At 52.0% G+C, this 21,600-nt stretch overlaps 1 protein-coding gene across 1 annotated transcript in view; it reads right to left on the reverse strand.

The window, feature by feature from the left end:
• Nucleotides 1-21,600, reverse strand: part of OSBP2 (oxysterol binding protein 2) — a 113,743-nt gene that overhangs the window by 67,811 nt on the left and 24,332 nt on the right. The window contains exon 2 of the mRNA XM_088532313.1: nt 13,146-13,354. Coding sequence (XP_088388439.1) covers nt 13,146-13,354 — 209 coding nt within the window. The remainder of the gene's footprint in view (nt 1-13,145; nt 13,355-21,600) is intronic.

The following is a 21,600-nucleotide window of genomic DNA, read 5'->3' on the forward strand; positions in this document are numbered from 1 at the left end:
CGCTACCATCCATGTCCCCGTTACACAGGGGTAGGAACCAGCGATTCTAGGAAGCGCTTGCGCTTTCAGGTGAGAGCCCTTGTGGTTTCTGCAGAGTGAGGGCAGGGGAGGCAGTGCAGGAACACGAAGCGCCACAAGATGACAGCAGCAGCGGCAGGATGAGCCGTTTGGGCACCCGCGTCTCAGCGCGCCGGCTCTTCTGGCGGCCCCAAGGGGCTCTAGGGGGACAGAAGCAGGGACCACCTTCTGCCCTGGCCTCTCTTTTCCCCCAGGCCTCAGCAGGACTTCAGGAGAAATCAAGCTGTTTTGGTCAGCGAGCGAAGCAAGAGTCAAGGCTCCCTTGCCAGCCCCTTCCTAGTGTTTGCAGTCCATAAAACGCCCGGGAAGGCAGGTGGACTCCACGTTGGCGGTGGTCTATGGAATCTGGATCTCCTCCCATGAGGACCAGAGTCCGATGCTCAGCAAGACGCAGGGAAAAATAACCCTAATGCATAAGTTCCTCCAAGTAAATTCCTTGATGTTTGTCTGGGATAGCTCCATTAGCCCTCAGTGTAATGGTCATTTTACAAGAGCCCCTTCCCAGAAGGAAGGAAGGCTCTCCTTGGAAAGGCCAGCAAGTGTCTTCCAGGCTCCCAGCAGGAAGTTTCCTCTGGAAGAATTCCAGAGCCTCGGGACAAATCCCCCTGCAAAACGGCAATGAAATCTCGGGCCGCTCAGCGGGGCGGGCGGCTGCCTAACCGGGAGCTGCGGTTTCCTCACGGGAAGGTGCCAGGAGAGGGCAACCGCGCTCCGCGTCGCTCCGGGGCGCCAGCATCGCGGCATCCGCATGGTGCCTCTTGGAAGAGCAGCCCCAACCAGGGCCCACGCACCACAGCCCCAGCACTTCCTTTTCATAACCCTCAAGTCACCTGAAATCACCGGAGGTTTTCCAGACCACCCTGTGCACCGCTAGCAAGGTGGGTTTCACCCACGTCCCACCAAAAAATATAATAATAATAATAATAATAATGCCATAACCTTGGATCCAAGCATTCCCCCATTTGGGGCCCAACTGCACGCAGTCTTGCTCTGGGGGATGAAATGGGAGCAGGAAATGAAGCACCGCTTGCTAGAAAACACCGCCGACGCTCACGGCACCGCCAAGGCCCAGTTACTAAACAGAGGCCTTCAGATTTCTTTCAAGCGATCAGCTTTCATCTAATGACTCATTTTTAATTAGCTCGAATTGTTATTATTTTCAGCATGAAAAATTGATTTTCCTTCCAACAGCCGCTTGCGGTGCCAGCGGAAAACACTTGGGAATTTTAAAGGCCTAATAATAACCCAGAAAGACGCCGAGCCAAACGGCGGCGCTGTCAGGTTCACTCTCGCGGCGTCCAAGGCACAAGAAGCCCCGCTGCGCTGCTCGGGGTGTTAAAAACCCTTTACACTGAAGCTGGGTTTGTTTAAATCCTTTTAAATAAGAAGTGCCTTGTTCAACACAGAGGACGAGATCTGCTGAGTGCTGCTCAGCCTCCCGCAGTGCCGCTCAGGGCACTCGGTGGCACCTACAGCTCGTGGCCACGGGAGGATGCGTGCCGCCCTGAGGGCTGGCATCTCCCCCGGGGTTTTTCTGTCCCCTCCGGCGCCGTGACCCTGCCACTGCTCCAGGACATCCCAGAGGCCAGATGGGGTAGCGATGAGCGGCGTAAACAGGGATGTGGCTGCACATCCTCGCCCGAGGTTCCTTGGTCTTCACAGGGCAGCTTATATTTTACTATTTGTACATAAATACCTCAAGAGAGGCAGTGAGGAGGATGGGGCCGGCCTCTTTCCAGTGATGGCCACCGACAGCACTAGAGGAAATGGCCACAAACTGAAGCACCAAAAGTTCCACATGAACTTAAGGAAAAATTTCTTAACAGTGAGGGTGACAGAGCACTGGCACAGGCTGCCCAGAGAGGCTCTGGAGGCTCCTTCTCTGGAGATCTCCAAACCCGCCTGGATGCCACCGTGTGCCCCTGCTCTGGGTGTCCCCTGCTGCAGCAGGGGGTTGGGCTGGATGATCCCTAGAGGTCCCTGCTAACCTTAAGGATTCTGTGATCTCCTGCGCGTGAGGACGACCCGTTGGCCTTCGCAGAGGCTGCGCTCGCACCGCAGAGTGATGCACTGGCTGACGCGTCGTAGGCGGGTTGCTCTGTTACTCATTATGGAGAGAGGATATTTAATTATAAATCCATGGATGTCCCATGCTCAGCACCACCGAGCTGCTCGGTGCAGACTGGCTGGCCCCAGCTCGGTGAACAAGCTGCTGTCGGAACATCAACCAGCCGGAGCAGGGAAGCACAGCCGCGAGTTAAAATCTGACCTGGGAACGCTGCCTAGCATTCAAATTAGCAAATCCATCTTCAGGCATTTGATGAAAAGGGATCCAACTTATTCTCATCACAATTCTTGCTGTAGCAGTCACCAAAATAAGAAATTAAACTAATATTAGCAAGCACAGCAGAAAACTCGAGGAACAGATCATGCTTCCCACTTGTTCCACCCACACGGCGGGGGAAACGGCAGGGAACACGCACTGCCAGCGAGGACGGGCGGGAGAGAAACCAACCTGCGGGCACAGGGCAAGTCCCACGGGCGGCTGCGGGTCCCAGGGGACCAGGAGCCACTCCGAGCGCAGCCGCAGGGTTGGTTCCCCGCGGCCGAGGGAGGCTCCTCCTGCCCTGAACGCAGGGCAAAAGCTCTTGTTGGCTGCCCCTAGGGACAGCTCTTCCCTAAAGGAAGATGGGGATAAAAACGGCGGCTCTGCACCCGCTCTGCGGCAGACACGAGCCCATCCCGCGCGCCCAATGCGCCCGCGCGTGGCCGGCTGCGAGCGGCACCTTAATGGCCACCTCCGCCGCGGCCCACGGGCACCTCGGCAGCAGCTCCCGCCTCGAGCAGAAATCCAAATCATCACCTCCCCCGGCAACGCCGAAGTCTGGGCCGTGAGGACCCTTGGTCACCATCACCAGAGCTTTTCCGAGCAGCCTTAGGAAAAGTCCTTGTCCAAGCAGCCAGGCTGCTGCAAGCTGAAGCCGAGCCCTCTGTTCCACGGCTTCTGTTCCAGGGCAGCCGGCATCACGCGGATGCCGGAGGGCTCTGGCAACCGACGCTCCCCGCGAGGGCTGCCGGGAGCAGGAGCCGCCCCCGAAGAGGGTCGCGGCATTCACGCGGCCCCGGCGCCACGGCAGGAACCTGCTCCCCGCGTGAAGCGACGCAGCCACGCGCAGCCATACCCCAGCGCGTCGGCACGGCGCGATCCAAGGGAAACGGGCTGGGCACGCGTGAAGCAAACCCTGCCGACCACGTCCACGGCAGACGGAGCACGGGACCTTTCAAGGGGGGAGGAAAGGACAGGCAGCAGCTATTGCAACCACCCTCTCCATGAAATACCCACGTGCCGCTTGCCTTTTTCAAAATGAGGTACTTGAATATTCATCTTGGTAACACATGTGCACAACTCCCCACCCTTATTTCTTTTTTTCTTTTTTTTAAGCCTTGCTTCGCAATTCTGACAAACGACAGTTGGGCAAACTCTTGTTTCCTAAAGCGCATGATGGAAAACGAATGGAAGCAACAAAATATTGAAGAAAATGAAAGGGAAAAGCCACAAAGCATTAGGCAAAGGAAACAGAAACAGCAGAAAAGCACGAAATGATGAACTTGGCCCCTGCGCAGCCCTGTGCCCGTACACGACGCATGAGCAGCAGTGCTCGTCCGCAGCCCCGCGTAGGAGCAAGCAAGCGAGGAAACGAGGAGGAAGCCCATGTTTTACAGAGCAAGGAGGACGGACACAGGAGCAAAATGAAACAGCAGCACGATAATCAGCACTTATTAAATAAAACCTTTACAGCAATTACACATATTGCAAATACACATACACTGCCACTGTTACTGTCCTGACACAGAGCAGCACCATCCTCGCCACAAACACACATCCCTCCCCGTTTTGGCTGATTAATCCCTGTGTTTTTCAACTTGCCAAGGTGAAAGGAAACCGAGGGCACTGCTGTTGCTGCAAACAGCTCCCTCCAGGCCGTGCCGGTGCTCAGCCTCCTGCCCCTGCGGCGGCACCGCGAGGAGACCAGGAAGGAGCTTCCCTCCCTCATGTGCTGGCAGCTTGGCCAGAGGCCCCAGGGCAGCTCCAGCCTTGCCAGGCTTCTGCAAGCCCAGCTCAGCATCGCCCCATCGCTGCGTCGGCCGCCTGCAGAAGGGATCGCGCACGTGAGGGTGGCCAGGGGGACAGCCCGGGACCGAGGACACAAGCAAGGGATGAGGGTCACATTGCTGGGACGCCAGCAGATCCAGAGGAACAGAGCGAGCTGCAGTTTAACAGCAGGTTTTGATCTATAGAAAAAGAAATTCAAAGGCCCAAGATCACAGCGAAAACAGGTTTTTCCACTCAAAAATGCTCTTTGTGCTCAGATTCGCCATCTTTGACACAAAGCTGTCCCTCACGCGTCCTACTTCTCCTGGCCGGACTGGCATCCAACAGGGCAACATGGGACGAAAAGTGCCTGCGCTGTAACATGCAGCGCAGCGGGTTATAAGAGCTCCCGCGCTCCTCTGTGCTCACGTTCAGGTGTTTCCTTCCATCCCCTGAAGGATTTTTGGTAGCCCTGAAAACACAGGAGCCCCGAAAGCTCCAAATCCAGCATACCAAGAACGGGCAGCTCTATCTGTCACCCCACGCAGCACCCGCTCAATAGCGTCTCCTCCAACGGGGTTTCAGAAGCTCTGGAGCCCCAGCCTGCCGGCCCACGGGGAGCTGAGCGGCGCTGGCCGGGCGCTTCCCGTGCGGAGGCGGCCGCCAGCCCCGCATCCCCACACAGAGCCATGAGCCCGCGCACTGCCCTGCCGCCCTGCGCCTCATACCCAGCAAGAGGCCACCAAGGGGCACGCTCCGGCCACCCTTGGTTCCCCGTTAATCCAAGAGGTCACAGAATTGCACAGAACGCAGAGGGTCGAGGTTGAGGTGCCTCTGGACATCACCTAGTCCAACCCCCTGCTCAAGCAGGTCCCCTGCAGCATATTGCCCAGGCTCCTGTCCAGATGCTTTAGAAGAGCTCCAGGGATGGAGGCTCCACAGCCTTCCTGTGGATCTTGTCCCAGTGCTCCGGCACCCTCAGGGTAAGGAAGGTTTTCCCCATGTTCAGGCAGACCTTTCTCTCTTTAGGTTTGTGCCTGCTGTCTCTACTTCTGTTGCCGGACACCACCGAGAAGAGCCTGGCCCCATCTTCTTGACACCCTCCTCCTTCAGGTGCTTAAACACATCGGCAGGATCCCCCTCCAGCGTCTCCAGGCCGCACAGGCCCTGCTCTCCCGGCCTCTCCTCACAGGAGAGCGGCTCCAGGCCCTCATCCCGGGGTCCTGTGCTGGCCGCCCTCCAGGAGCTCCACGGCTCTATCGTCCTGCAGAGCCCAGTGCTGGACACAGGCTCCCCAATGCAGCCTCGGCGCCCTGGGCCTGCGGCACTGCTCATCCTGCTGCACTCAGGATGCCGTTGGATGCTCAGGGACGTGCTGGTGACTCGTGGTCACCTTGTTGTGCACCAAGACTCCCAGGCCCTTCATGGAGCTGCTTTCCCAGAGGAAAGTCCCAGGCACGACACACCTGCACTGGCAAGCAAGGTGAAGAGTGAGGGCCAGGGTATCCCCTTCCATAGGCAACACCTGAACCCCCTTGATCGCACAAACATCACACCCCTTTACTCCTTTGCACTGCTTCCCAAATCCTGCTACGCACCTTCCTTCTTCCCATTTGAAAGGAGGAGAGGGGACCTTGGCACATCTTGCCAGCCTTGCCCTTGCCTTTAACCACTGCTGCGCAGCAAGTTATTTTCCATCGTCAGCGCTCCAGCGAGCCGCTGGCAGCCGCAGCAGCGCAGCCCTCCTCCGGGTTACTCCGAAGGACGAGGCTGCAGCGTCGCGCTGGCCTATATACTGCAGTCCCCACTACAGCTCCCTGCTGCAATATTTAACGTGCGGCGTTACGTAAGGCCCCTCGCCGCCATCAGCACGGATTGCTCCGCTCTGGAAAAGTGCTTCACAGGTTTAGATGCCACACGAGCAAAAGGTCAGCACCAAATGGAGGAGTTAAGCGTAGCTCTCCGGTATAACACAGGAGCGAGGCAGAAATGGGCAAGAGGAAAATGTAAAAGTTGCATCAGGAAAAAAAAAGAAAAAAGAGAGGAAAAAAAAGAAAAAGAAAAGAAAACAGAGGGAAAAAAGGAAAAAAAAAGAAAAAAAGAAAAGGAGAGGAATGTTTTATAACATAGGAAAAAAAGCCTGGAAGATCCCAGATCCCCCGGCCTGCTCGTGCCTGCAGTTTAAGCTGAAGCTTTTTCTGCTCCTTCACAATTCGACTGCTCCAGCGCTCCGTGCAAGCAGGACCTGCAGCCTGAGGAACAGGAGATGGAGCCTCAGGCTGTCCAAGTTTCAACCAACAGTTCCTTCCAGCCAGGTACTCACTCCAAGCTCCCGGCCCATCGGTTGTGGTTGTTCAGACACCCCGATTAAGCACTTGCCCCCTGCTCCTCACCTCTTCAGGCCTTCGCGGGCTTCTTCTGAGAAACCAGCGGGAGCACCTCCCGAGGTAGGAAAAGCTCCCAGACTCATCGCAGCTATTCTGAAGCACCAAAAGGGGGGAAAATGCTACACGATTTCCCAGAACATGCCAGAAAGATATTCAAAACATTTGCTTGAACAACCTGCATCTAAGGAGGAGTCAACGGTGCGTTCCCCTCTGCGCAGTTAGAGGGTTGGCGCTGCAGGACACGGCCAGGATGCAGCTTCATCGACTCAACCTGCAGGTTAACTGCTGACCAGATTACTGGGAGAGCTGGAGCAGCAAGGACTGTTCTTGTTTGTTTGTTTTAAAACAGCCTCTTACCCCAGCTCAGGTTTTCAGTAACGGAGACAAAGGTTCATGAAACAGAAAGCAGCAGCACATGGAGAATACAAGAAGGGCAGAGCTACGGGCCCCAGCTGGGGTCGGCTCCAGTAGTTCCTGGGAGTCAAGTCAGGCTCCGGGGCCGGAGGAGCTGAAGACATTCCAATCTTTTCCGAATGCTGTCACCAGCTCGAGCTGGTGTCCCTCACGCTCTGGGGATGGGTGGTTTGCACATCCCACGCTCCCGGTGCCTTACACCGTCCCTTTGGCTACGCTGGGAGAAGCTGCAGGGTCTCTTCCAGCATAAAAGTGGGAGCAAAGGCAGGGCCGAAGCTGAGATAACATTTGTGCCCCCCAGAGTTACATTGACCCTTCACACTCTGCTACGGCAACTCATCACGTGAGGCAGAGCAGAAGTCACTTGAAACATGAACTGAAATCTCTTGTCCTTCTCCAGCTGCCACCTTCCAGGACACTTCGCACTGCTCGAAGCTCCTGACCTCCTCCAGTGAGCAAACAAGCCCCCATGAAGCTGCTTTTAATAATTCCCACCACTAAGAGGAAAACGTCTGATCAGGTCAGTACGAACAACCATATCCAAGCAGTTCACCGCGCAGCTTCAAGGGATTTGGGGACATTCCCCCACGACGCAGACCCACACTCAGACCCACACCCAGCTGGGTGCTGATCGAGATCCAAGTCCTGCTTTTTCTGGCATATTCCCTAGCTTGCAGTAACCTGCTGTCAAGGGTCTCCCGGGATGCATCTTGTATAAAGAAAATCACAGCTAATATTCTTCAACAGCTACACTGTACACAAATCCATCCAATCTCTTCCCGAGCTTCCCGGCTTCCTGCAGGGAGCTGCACCATTTAATTGGGTGTTACACGATATATGAATAATTCCTGCTTATTTTAAGACTACAACCTGACAACTTCCTCTTTGTTCTTGCTGCAAGTTACTGTTTCCCATCTTTTTCACAACGTTTACTATTTTCCATAGTGGCAACCATTATTCTTCCAGACTCAGAGCCCTTCACTTTCCAGATCCCTTTGGGGAGGAGTTTTGTTAATCTGCTTAACCTGCCTGCCCCCTTCTTATCTTTCAGCTCAGCTGTAAATTTTGGGAGATGGTGTGATGAGAACTACAGTTTTTCCTCCAGGCAGACATCACAGCTACACACGGAGCAAAACTTAATTTGCACATTAGCTCTTTTTCTAGACATTCCCAACTTTGCTCTGGTGCTTCCCGCTCCTAAAACCCTGGCATTAGGCACTGGATGCTTTGGGGAGAGGTTAGTGCCAGACCAGGCGGTTCTGGCACGGACATGGGCGCAGACCTCATCAGCTCCTGCATTTTTAGCAGCTCGCAGAAAACGAACGCGTTCGGTCAGCCCCAAACCCGCCCTGCTCTGCGGGTGACGCGATGCCTCCACACCACGGTCCTATTTGGATGCTGACCCCTGGCACAGCAGCAGATTCCCTCTCTCCTCTCATAAACCACAGAGCAAAGGATAAAAGTAAATGTTTATATACATATACATCGTTCCTGGATGTTCTCCAGTACAATACATGGTGTTTAAAGCACCAGAAACCACATTTCTGCCCTTCCATTTCAAGTTTTTCCAAAGACCGCCTCACTTAAACGGCCACAGGATGGATTCTGAAATATTCAGCCAGTTTCCACAGAACTAACTCCTGTATCTCTAACTCCTAAAACACACTCATGGGCTATACCCAGCACATACCCCGGCACAGCATCCTCGTGGAGCCCGGCCACGACACGCGAGCCCACCAGGCACACGTAACAGTTCCTACCATCCGTCGCACCCAGCCTTCGAGAGCTGCTGAAGTCTCCCGGAATACCCACGGAAACTCGGCCGGAGCAGGACAGAAAACCCCCGCGTTGGAGGAAAAGCAGCTCCGGCCTCGCAGGAGGCGCGCGGCAGCCACGACGGGCGCGCGCGGCGGGCGCAGGCTGCGGACGGGCTAACGCCCAGGCTGACAGAAACCCCAGGGGTGACACGAGCACGGTATGGTCAACAGAAAGGCTGGAACTATTCGAGAGCTTACAGTAACACAGAGGGCGATTACAAAAATCTGCTCTCTCTGGAGCGGATAAACAGCCCTTCACAAAGGGCCGAATCAAGCACCGATGCACATAAACATTTAAGCCATTCTCGCCGTTTTCCGCGGTGTGGAAGGGCACCAGCTGAGTGAACCGAGTTTATCAGGACTTGAACGCTGCTTTATAAACGCAGCTGCAAACAGGATTCCAGACGTTGACGAGGAGAGGGCTGCAGGGAGACCTCCAGCGGCGTTTAGTGCCCTGTCACCGTAACACCACGTCACACGCGAAGGGCTACATTAAGCACTATGCCAAGCAAGGAGGAAGATAAGGCAGCAGCTCAGCCTGCTCTCACTTTCTGTCACTAAGCCCCTGGGTATTAGGAGGTGACACTAGGCAGCTTTATGAAACACCTACCGGTTTTGCATCAGCAAAACAGGATGACGAACCGAGCTCTCTCACGTAGCCTCCTCGTGAGTGCCTCTGTGCAGCTGTCCCAGCCCACGACATGTTACCAAAACAGTCTTTGCTCTGCAACAGGCAAAGGGAAAATCAAATCTCCTCCAGTTGCAAATGAGCCTCTGATTTTCCTACTTGGTTTCAGTATTAGCTTCACTATTTCTTAGGACTAGAAATGGGAATTAATGCCAGGAAAATGGAATATACCCTCAGGTACAATTTCAATTAGCCAGTAGCCGAATTAAAAGATGCTTTTGCAAATGTTTAAAGAAAAATCCCTTTGGAGGAGATAAAGAGAGTTTTCATGCACCTTCAAATATTCTTGCACTCGTTACTCACAGATTTAACCCGATTTATCAGTCCTCTCATTTGTTATATCTCAAACACCTGGTGGTCACTGGTCCTGGTTGTCAGCCTTGCACTTTCTATAACCCTTATGTATAAGTTACAGAGCCAGTTACAGCTGTTGCAGCAGACAGACTGCCCGGTCCCTAAGCAGTTATATACTGTTTGTTCCTCACCTGTCTGTGCCTCCTGGGAATGTGTTCATAGGAAGAGACCCCTCAATCTGGGCAGACATACAAATTAATGGAAAAACCAGGATGATGCCCAGGCCATGTGGGATGATTGGGCAATAAATGATCAATAAACCCAAGTCAGTGGTGACCAGCAGGTGCTCGACGGCCCTGCGACAACAGGACTCCTCATTTGCACAACACAAGTAACAAAGAGATGTGCCCAAGGGCTGCTTTCTTGTCCTCAGTTTCACACTAACATATTGATCCTTTCTGAACACAAAGGCCGGAGGGCTCCCAAAGCCATCGGCTTCTCAGAGCTCCTAAGACTAGACGCCCTGGGAATCACAGTGAATCCAACTCTGGTCCTACAGCAAAGCTCCCTGGGGAGCCGCAGCGGATGGAGAGCTCGAGGAATGCTCAGAGGAGATCCCAGGTTCTGCCCTCCGAGCCAGCCCTCCATCTCTCCTGGGTGCTCCTGGCCACATCCAGACACCTGGGTGCCCAGAAGCCACTACAGCACGGAGACTGAACGGGCCTGTTTCCTCCCCAGAAGGAGAGGTGCCACTTGTCCCCAGAAGCCCATAGTCCTGTGCACACTGCTGGAGACCACCGGGGACGGAGGCTACCACGTCCCAGCCAGACCTTCGCAGCAGCTGGGAGAGAAGGCAGTACTTGGGTAGGAAGTTTCTGTAAGGAGAAACCCCTCCCCAGGTCTTCTCCAGAAACATGGGCAACGTTAGACATAAACCTGGTTCGCTGTCCTCACCGAGCCGGTTCCTCAAAACTGCACCAGCTGCTTGATTGTAACTCACAACAACTCTGCAGCACAGGGTTCAGTGCCTCTTTGCAGAGCTCTTATCCCCTTGGCTAGATCATAATCTCCTGCTTTGCCAGGCTTTTGTTTAACCCAGATCAGCTCCCTGGCCCAGTTCCCAGCACGACCTCACCGAGCGTTGGGTGAGCAGAGGCCATGCGGGCCTGGACGCCGGCAGCTGGAGCAGCAGCCCCGCTCCCCAGCTCCTCGCACCCCAGAACTGCAGCCGGGGTGACTGAAATTCAGAAACCAGCATGTCCAAAGCTCACAGGAAGCCCCTGTGTTCAGTATTTGAAGTGATCACACACGGGTCTGAAGGCAGCATCCGCTCCGTCCGGAACGGCGCCTCGGGAGCGGGCGGTCTGCTCCCTGCCCTCCGTGTGGCCGCACACACCAGCGCGTTGCACAGCCTCCCGCTGCAGTGTGCAGAAAAGGTCGATGTCAAGGCACTGACGTAGCAAAAAGCCCAGCACTGGACTCGCTTCTGCTGCACCTAAGATCCTCTTCAAACACCTACCCGGCTGGAGGACCTGGCTCTTCTCCACGGAGGGGGCCAGGCTCGTCCATCGCCAGCCCTGCTGCAGCCGTAGCACTTCCCTGCACCCGTGGCCTGGCACGGCACCACGCTTTGCCAGGCCTGGCACGCGTGCCAGCTATTTGCCATCTTCTGCTCAGTTTTACTCCTCATTAGTATGTGCACACACTCTGCAACTGCAGCATCAAGGGTTCACAACGCAATATCATTAAATCTGGATACTAGTGCCACGGAGCACAGTGTATTTAAATAATTGGGGGAAATGACTAAGTGGCTCCTGCACTAATCAACTTCTATATGACCTTGTGGGACAGCTAATTATACATAAAATTAGATCACATTATTCAGGGCCTAGAGGATCATTCTGCCTCAAGTCAAACTGCTTACGCTAGAGCTGCTGCCTTTAAAGCATGATGTTAAGCACAGGTTGGCATCACCACCCCCAGCAGCCAGCACCAGAAGTGACTGTCCCTCTGGCACAGAGCGCTGCCTTCCAAAAGGCTGGTCAGCTTCTGGTTTTACCTTGTTGCATTTTGCTGCCTGGCCGCGCTGCCCCCTCCCCGCGGCGCTGCTCGGGGCAGCGCGTTGCGCGCGGACACGGCCCCGCTTCCCCAGGACAAAGAGCAGCTCCGAGCGCCGCGCGGAACAACGCAGCCCCCCTGGGGGCAGGTCTGACAGCCGCGCTGCAGGATCACGTCACCTGCACACGCGGAGCTGCTGCCGCTGGCACCACAGAGCGGCCTTCATGTGTGCCCGAAGCAGATCAGCGTCCCCTTACCTGTCACCTCAGCACTGAACCGAAGCGGCCCCAAGCTGAGGAGTTGTGCACTGACCGTCTTGCTGTGACTTTTCGGTCCCACCATCCCACACTGCTGTTCATAACGTGCCCTGGGTGTTTTAGAAGCTGCATTTTTGTTTTTAAGCAGAAACATTATAATGACCATGCCCAGATGTTCCCTACACCTTTTCCCTTGTATAATGTCTGATTTCCAGCAGTCAAGGTAAATTCTGAGGGGTTTTACTCTAGGGCAGAGGGGATGGCTGGCTTTTTAATACGTTATTTACTATTTTTGTTTCCAGAGACTTGAAGTGATGCTTATTTGTGGAAGAAAAAGCAAATAAAACAGTCTCAGAAGAGTTAGGAACGTTGCAAGAGATCTGGAACGCACTTTTTGCTCAGGACCTCTTCCATTCACTTCATAAAGGAGCCCTAAAAATGACACCCTCAGGAGGAGCTGCCTAGGGCTAACGTGGCCTTGACAGCTTTACGTACCACAGCCGTTCCAAACGCACACTAGTGAATGCAACACCCCAATTTAGGGTGTAGGGGGGAGGAAAAAACAGGAAATACGCGCTGAGAGGGAGAAGCAAGGTGAATTCAAGTTTCGTTAATCAAGGGCTTGCGTGTTACAGAGCTATCAAATCGTGATGTGCAGCAAGGCCCTGGCAATACGGCGTGAACTGGTGCTCCGCGTCTCCCGCAGGACCCCCCTGTGCACCGACCCCCTCGGATCCTCCCAGGGACGGTCACGCGCGTCCTGCTTTGCAGCAGGAGCATCTCAAGCTCACATCTACCGACTCCCTGCAAATGCAGTTTAGCGTCGTTACCAGGGCTTTCAAAGCACTTGCTTAATGCTCCACAGCCAGAGGACATTTGGAGCACGAGGTATTGTTGAAAACCCTCTGTGGCTCGGGGCAACCATCACCTGCTTTTAATTGCATAAGAAATGGCATCTACTGAGATTTCTGCACAATTAAGCAAGCACAGAAGAGCTGATTCCCGAGCGGCTTTTCAGAAGGATCCGGTTGCGTGTTTGCATTCTAGTTGGCACTCTACCTGACTGGTTGTTCCTCATGCGGATAGCTTTGGCTTTGGCCAGCTCCAGGGCCGTGACCCATCGTTGCCTCTCCACTTCTGAGTTTGCCTTTAAGTGGTATGTCCTTCCCCCATTGGAAAGCACAATGTTACAAGAGTCCTCCGTATCGATATGAGCCGTTGACAGGTTGATGGTTCCGCGACACGTGTGGGCCATTTCAGCCTGTGTCCTGCACAGGAACAGAGGAAAAGGAAGCATAAAAACCTCTGGATTCACTCTGCCCCCAAACCTTCACTTCTGCCCTGCAATACCCCATCGCTCACTGCTGCAGCTACGCCTTCCAAGGCAGTAAAGGCCTACGATAATCCCCAAAATGCAGTGAGCACATTTAAGCCATAAAAGCCAGGAAAGCTTTTCAGACAGAAAAATGAGGAATGGGCTGAAGCGTCTGGGTCGAGCTGCATGGCTTGTTCCCTGGCATCAGCTCCCTCAATACTGGTGGGCTTCATCTGCAGCTCTCGTTTGCCCCAAAATAAAATTACTCAACTGCACACTGCTGGCATCCCTCCTCTCATTTGCACTGCTGCTTTTTCCCCTCTCCCTGCTATTCCACTCCTAGGATATAGCATTTTGCAGCTTTTTATACCTTCTCTTTTCAATCATTGCCTTTTTTGTCTAACAGTTTGATTAGATCCTGCAAAAATCTCCATTTGTAAGGCAAATGAGCGCGGCATCCTTCCTCCGCCGCAGTGGAGTACCTCGAGCACCGGCAGCACTGCTGCCTATTGCAGCAGCCTGACTTTGCTCGGTGGAGAGCGGGGTGCTTTCCTGGGGCTGAGCACCCAAGGGAACCACTCGTTTCACCCCAGGCACGTCCACGCTCCGCACGCCAAGGAGCGGCGTCGGCGCTGCTGCACGTAACTGAGGGAACGGTTACAAAAGCAGCTACAAAGACCCGTCGGCTGCTTCCTACAAACCTTCTCGATGCGTCATTCACGGATCAGGCTCTTTGGTCAATCTACCCCGCAGAGGTCTCACCCCACGGCTACCCCACCACTTTTAGCATCAAGTCTTGGCGTGCTGCTGAGAGGCCAAGGTCAATCAATCCTGGACACAAATACAAGAGGCCTCTGTGCCCCGCACTCCAGCTGTCCTGGGCCGGAACACAAACAAGGGTGTCGATGCAGCAGATTTGGAGGGGGGCTGCTTTGAACCATCTGCGATAACTGCAACTGCCCCTATTCACAGAAGGGCATTTCTGACCTTGAATGCTCTTGGCCCTTGGTGGGCTAAAAGCTAAAACAATTACTCGTCTCTATTAACAATTTTCCTCTTTCCCTTTGTCTGCTTCTCATTCTCAAGATGCCCAAGTGCCCTGGACACCATTTAGCACCATGTTTTCAGAAGCACCCCAAAAGGGAAAAAAAAAAAAAATCTCTCTCTCTATATATAGATATAGCCTCTGGAACTCATCATTTACAGAAAGGGTGTGTTTGTGTATAGATATGTGTGTGTGTGTGTGTGCATAAATACACACATACACACACACACACAAATATATATACATACACACACAAACACATACACATCATTTTCTTTAAATGGCAAATTCCAGAGACTAGATTTTTAAAGGCACTTGAGCAATCCAAACTTGCATTTGTTCTGCATTTATAGAGCACATTCCTGGTCTTTCCTGGCTTGTATTCACTACAAACGTCATTATTAAAATATTTTTATATATCAAATTATATACACATATATAATATAAAATTGTGTATATATATATATATTATATATATATATAATGTATGTATGAATATGTGTAAAGTAGGACAGACATTGCTAACATTTCCAAAATTCAGTTCCTCCTCATTTTCTTCTGCTGCTTTTTCCTGCTTCTCCCACCGGCCATGACTCCTTAGAGCAGGGTTATCTTGTCTGGCAGCTTCACCTGCCCCATAAGCAGTCATGGTCCTAGAGGAGCTTTTGAATCCAGTTTAAACCCCTAAATCACCCAAAGCCCATGTGATCACGCTGGGAAAAAATGAGAGAGGGGATGAGAACAACGCTACTGCGGGGCACAGAGGCCTCGTGTAGTTCTGCATGTCTCTTATCCAAACCATTCCCAAGGTCCCCTCTCCAGGACCTTTTTCCTAACATTAGGACATGCTGGAATTAGAGAGAGTTCAGGCACCGGCTGGAACAACTTTGCTGGCGCTTCAGCAAAATACATTACTGAGCAGTTGCTCATAGGGCTGAAGAACCACAGGAATTTGCTGAAATTTCTTTCACTTACTAATGGCTCCTTCATTTTTCCTTCGGCCTAGGAACACAGTCCTCACTAAGGAAGGTCCCTGATGACAGGAGTTTGACACTCTTTACTTCTTGTGGAAAGAGGCATTAGATCACGGCATAGCTGAACAGGATATTTTTGACACTTCAGGACACGCAAGGAGAAGCTACCACAAAGCGTTGGAGACTTCCACCGAAGGAGTCGCTGCTCTTGGCAGCTGCTGATTCACGTCCTACCTTCACGTCACCCCGCAGCCTTCTGACAAACACACACAAGAATGACAAGTCAAAAACAACACACGAACCACTAAGTTCAGTGGCAGGAGAGGCGAGACCCGCTCAGCTCCAGCGGGTGACACAAAGCTGCCACGAGCCCTACATGATTCGTGCAAGCCCTCGAGGACAGGTCACCCCACTCGCGGCACCAAAGCAACTCTGAGCAAAAGGGCTATCAAAGAACATGACTTCTCACTCCTCCAGGACCCTAGTGCTTTCTGAAAAAGAGTCCAAACAAGTTATTTCCATCCGTTCTTGAAGGCTTCAAAGCTCTTTGTTGCCTGACCAAGCAGCAGACAACGAGCAGACCCCAGATGGGCTACTCTTCCAGCTGGGCACCAGGTCTCCTAGCCTTGCTTCAAGTCTCCCAGGGCTCTCCGGCCACTACTCCTGAAGTATTTTCTCCACTTTTCTCATTGCTTTGCCCTAGATGTGCTTTTGCAGCATTCTGCTCCCAAACTGTGGCACCCTTAGGCATGGTATTCCTGGAAGGCTCACCTTCACCCGGGTTGTTAAGTTGCCCCAGCTGAGCAGATGTCTTTGCTGATCCTCACATGGCAAAGCCTAGTCCCTCCCTCTACATTTTGGGTTACTCTGCACACTGGGAACCTTTCCCAATCATTAGGACATGCACAGTTACTTTTTTTCCTACCACTAATAACCTCCCATTCAACTCCACGGCAGCCCGTACCAGAGGCACCCATGGTCCTGCTGCAGAGCTGCCCACCCCTCAGCTCTCACAGTGAGCTGCATCTTCCTCAGCTCACCAGTGCGACAACTCACTCAATTCAGTGAAGTCCAGAAACAAGAGTTGGCCACAACTCCTAAAATTTAAGCTTTTCAGAACTGCCTTTTCAGATTTTTCTCATCTGCTCAGCTCTGCCTCTGCTCTGGAGGACAGATTGAACGCAGCACCACATCCAAGCTCAATGTGTGGACACGGCATGGAGGGACCATGTAGAAAAGCGAAGCTCTTGGCGCCTCTTAGCTACTCGCAGGTAAACTCCGGCAGTGCCAGGGAGCACCTGCAGCTGCATTTGTTTGCAGAAGGGCAAACTGTGCTCCAAATGAAAGCAAGCACTGCTTGGTTGGGTTTTGTGGGGATTTTTTCTTCCTTCATCTCAGAAGTCATCCTCCTTGTGATTCAGCACAGCCTGACATTTTCTCGGGAGAGAATACTTTTCCCTTGGAGAAGAGTGCTAAAATGTTTTCCTCCTATACAGGAAACAAAGGTCTCCAAGGTGACTGAGATAAGCTCATCTAAATCACGTAGAACAGCCCTGCTCTTCCACCCGAGGAAACTGTTTCTGCACCAGGTACTGTTCTTTAAGCTATCGCAGAGAGAAAAGTCGCATGGGAAAAATCAATTCCTATCAATCACCACCCACAAGGCAAGCACCTGACCCAGCTCTGAGCCAACAACCAAGCAATTCTCTCCGTCCGCATGCAGAAAAAAAAAAAAAGAGGTGCCCTTGAGAAGCACTTGCCTTTAAACGAATCTGCTTATTCATTGCTAGCAGCTCAACTCTTGCATAACGTGATCCAGGCAGATTTTCTGGTTCTGGCCTTTCCGCAATAATCTGCGTGCTGCCCATATGGGCGGCCACGTGGGCAGGCCGCAGAAGGCGGCACCGAGGTGACACATGGCCACGCACCACGGAGCGAGGGGGACACTGCCCCGGAGCCGGGATTTGGGGCTGCTCCCTCATACAAAGCTGATTTACGGGACTCGCCTTCGGAGGCTCCCAGTTATGGCTGTGCAAGGCACACACAGAAGATGAGGGACATACATATACATATATATAATATATATGTGTATTTGTGTGTGTATATACAGTGAAAGAGGCTATGCAATCGGGTCAACAGGAGTAATCGCCAAGGAAATCGCAGCGGGAGACCTGGCTTCCCACTCATATCCCTCCTGCTCCTGACCTGCTCCTCGAGCTTCAGCCCAGGGTGGCACCAGGGCCCTGCAAAGACCCCGTCTGCGGGGCTTTCGCCACCCAGAGGCACCACAAGCAGCAACGACCCGGGAGCAGGCGGCAGGGCTCGCCCAGGGCTCCCTGGAAAACCCCGTCAACCACGGAGCCAACTGGAACGACCCCAAACACACAGGTCTTATCAGAAAGGAGACTTGATCATGATGTCAGCAGGTCCCTATCTAAGCAGTCAAACCTACTCTGCAATTGCGGTTCTGGTTCCTGAGCGGCTTTTGCCAAAGCTACCAGAAGGCCCTGCTCAAAATAGCACAGAACTAGCTTTTATTATTACTGTTTCTTCTACAGCACGTAGGCTGCAGTAATAGAAATTTAAGATTGGCATCATGGCACAGGCGTTCCGCCCATAAGCGCAGCAAAGCTCTTGTACCACGATCTGCATAACGTCCCATTTTGAGGAAAACTTCTAAGATCTTGTCGTTGTTAAAACATTCCTTGCAGCACTTCTTTCTGTGACGAGAGAAGCTGCTAACACTACTTTAATACCAGAAATCTAAACGTGTAGAGCTTGACAAGATGACTTACCAGCCAGAGTTATTTACAAAGGCCTTCAATATAAAACTCTAATTCTTGCCCTCTGATATTCCACAGCCCGACAGGACCAGCTACACGCTGCAGGGCATGAGAAAGAGAGTAGGAAGTCACAATGTAGAAGATCCCTTTCTGGCTGTGCAGGAGATTGCCCCGAGCGCGTCTGCTGCGCGGGACACTCCTGCTTTTCACCTGCTGAAGAGCCCTACAGTAACATCTCATTATTTCATAACAAAAGTTCAGAAATGTTGGCAGACCACAGAGGTAACGCTGCAAAAGCGGGTAGTGACTTTTTTCCACCCAGAAGCTCCAGGTTTGATCTCTGAGATACCACCACTTTGTATATACTGGGTTAGACCCCAAGGTTTAGCTCCCAGCACGGGCAGGAGGTTGCTCAGACGCTGCCGCCCCTGCCTGCCTGCACTGACACGAGCGCTGCCGGGGCAGCTCCCGCTGCGAAGACTTCCTTGGAATGAACGGGTGGGAGAAGAGAGCAGGCAGCTTCCCAACAAAGGATCAAGCGAATACATGAAAATGCAGGTGGCACTGGTGCTCTGCAACGTTGACTTGCTGCCACTTCAAGAGCTCTCTGCTCCATGTGTGCTTTACCAGCAGCAGCGCTAAGCACCGTTTCCTCATGGCCTCCTCTCTTCTGCAAGCTGCCTTCGCCCCTCCTCACAGCTCAACCTGTCCCAGGTGGAGAGCCTAAGAGGGAACCTGCACTGCACAGCCCTGCTCCCCCTTCAAGCTCGCCCAAGTACTCTTGGCTGCTTTCCACCATGCAATCACAGGCAAGGAGATCAGGAACAGCAAAGCGGGCCCATTTTGAGATCAAAGTAGACATTTGCAGCCCTGGCAGCTCAAAAGCTATTTCAGTTCCACTGAGCAAGGTGGAGACGACACACGTAGGGGACCTCACTATGTTACCTCCTGGCAAAAAGTGCTCAGCTTCACAGCAGCGCGAGAACAGACTCTACCAAGCGAACAGTTCCTCCAAGCCAGATTATCCACAAAATAATAAAAATTAAGAAATCAGAAGGGCTATACAAACACTGACCTGGTCTTCCTAAGCTGGAAGAGCCAATGCTCTCTGCTCACATGTCTCCACACACTTCATTCCATACATGTAGGCACCTTCACAGAGAAATCCAAAACCCAAACTCACCTAGACCCATGAAAATGGTTTTCTGATAGGCTCTTTCTTCTCAGCTCCATTCTTTTCTTCTACAATCTCGAGATAGTTTGCTATAAACTGAAATTAAATAGAACACCTGACTCTAAATCCTAAATGCCAAACTCACGTTTTGTCACTCACAAACCAAATAATTCCACTTGGTGTGGGGCTCCCAAATCCATCGCTGTCCCAACAAATTCAGCCACGTGCTCTTTTCTTTCCTCTTCAAGTGTGTTCTCCATCTCCTGGTTTCAGTAACTGCGGTTACGTCAAACCAAGCAAAATTTAGGCAAGTACATCAGAGGCCATACCTGCACCTTCAAAGATCCCCCAAACACTCACCTAAGGAGAATTTGTCCTTCAGAATTGTATAAGGCAATTATGATAAAAGCTAGCAGCGTTCCCAAGCTGCTGCCTGAGTCATTCTTCCTTTCTGCAAGCAGCGCAGCGAGTGCTGGAGCATAAAGCTGCTGTCCAAACCCCAGTCCTGGCAGCAGCCAGGAGGCACGAACAGAAACACCAGCCCGTTTGCCAGGTTATCATCCAGTCCTAACAGCAGCTTTGTCACTGTTTACAAACTGGGAAATATGTTGTTATAAACAGCATTTACAAGGCAATCTGCAGTTGCCATGCAAGCTCTTCAAAGTTGCTTTTTTTTTTTCCTCCTCCCATAATTAATTGAGCTATAAAAACTCGTTATGCCTGGCTGAAGGGACGTTTTAGAGTACGGCTTTTTGTGTCTATTCTGAGCGTTGGTCCAGAAGCTGCTTCCTCAGCAGTGACAGCGTCAGCCTGGCTGCTTCGTCCAAGCGCTTCTGCCTGCTCCTGAGCAGCCATTTCCCACCTCTGCCTGCAGGACACGGGGATCCCGCTCCAGGGAGCTGCTGGAGAGTTAACAGGGATCGAACCAACCACTTCGCTGCAGTCCCACATCATTACTGGTTTGTCCTCCAGGATGCGGGGACAAAACATGAGATGGATATGAAAAGTTTTTTTTTTTTTTTAAAAAAAAAAAAAAAGGAAAAGCCACAGCCTGTCAGGGAAAAGAATAAAATTATTCCAAGTTTTATGACTTTTTGAGTCTGTGGATGTAAAGTAAGAAGAACTTAAAGCAACAGTATCATTACTTACACTATGTGAAGCTGAAACAAGTACCATGTTCATGTTTTGGGCCATGAATCAGACACTAAAAGGAGTTTCCCCACACGAGCAACCCCATCAAACCATATTCTAAAGAGAATAAGGGAACAGTTCGCCACTGCTGTAACGGAAAAAAATGTGCATCTGGCCTTCTGCACCGACAAGGCAGGTCACGTTAGCGAAACAAGCACGTACACGAAGATGGCATTGACCAGTAGAAGGCAGCACTTCTAGAGAAGGTGGCACCACAGTGCACGGGCACGGAACAGCCCCGGAGCATCCAGCTGGCACGTGCAAGCTGGATATAAGGCCCAAGGTCTTCCAGAGCACATAGGAACCAAGTCAACCTACAAACTGAATAACCAAGAGCAGACAGACACTGAGGGGCCGTGAAAACACCACCACCACCTAGAGAATTCATTTTTAAGACTTTAGAACAAGCCAATTATCATCTTGCCAGATTCCTGAGTGTTTTACCCATTTATGGTTTGGTTTCCTTGGCATGAAAAGATACATTGGGCTGAGCAACTAGATCAGTGAAAACAGAGCCCTGCAAAAGGGATGGGTTTACTCCACTAGATTAAAGACTTCCCTGCATCGCTTGGCCACGGAGTTTCCCTTCCTTCGATTTCACCAGAGATTTTCTTCTCAGATGGCCTGAGGTTGTAGAAAGATGAGAAACTTGGCTGTCTCCTGGATATTGCAGACATTCATCACCTTTTGAAAGCAGAAAATGAAACAGCCACTACAGAGAGATAAGAAACTTAGAGATTTGGAACACACTTTCCAAGCACAAAGCAATGAAGGCTGAGCAACTTCAAGAAAAAATAAAATAAAACACCACCACATACACAGCTTGCCAAGCTGCACCTTTTCTGCCTATTTGGTTCATAATGGCAAAATCAGGGTTCAAAAGCCCAGAAGAATTACAGGTTTTACTCAGGGTTATAATTGCCTTTTCAGCAACATTTCCTGCTACCTGTTCCAATGCAGTGGCAAGCCCATACAACCTACCTTTAAAACAACAATAATAATAAAGGGACTGGAGAGGGATATTTGTGCTTC

This window comes from Tinamus guttatus, unplaced genomic scaffold (assembly GCF_059628265.1).
Source record: "Tinamus guttatus ecotype Peru unplaced genomic scaffold, ASM5962826v1 Tinamus_guttatus_pri_ptg000459l, whole genome shotgun sequence".
Lineage (NCBI taxonomy): Eukaryota > Metazoa > Chordata > Aves > Tinamiformes > Tinamidae > Tinamus > Tinamus guttatus.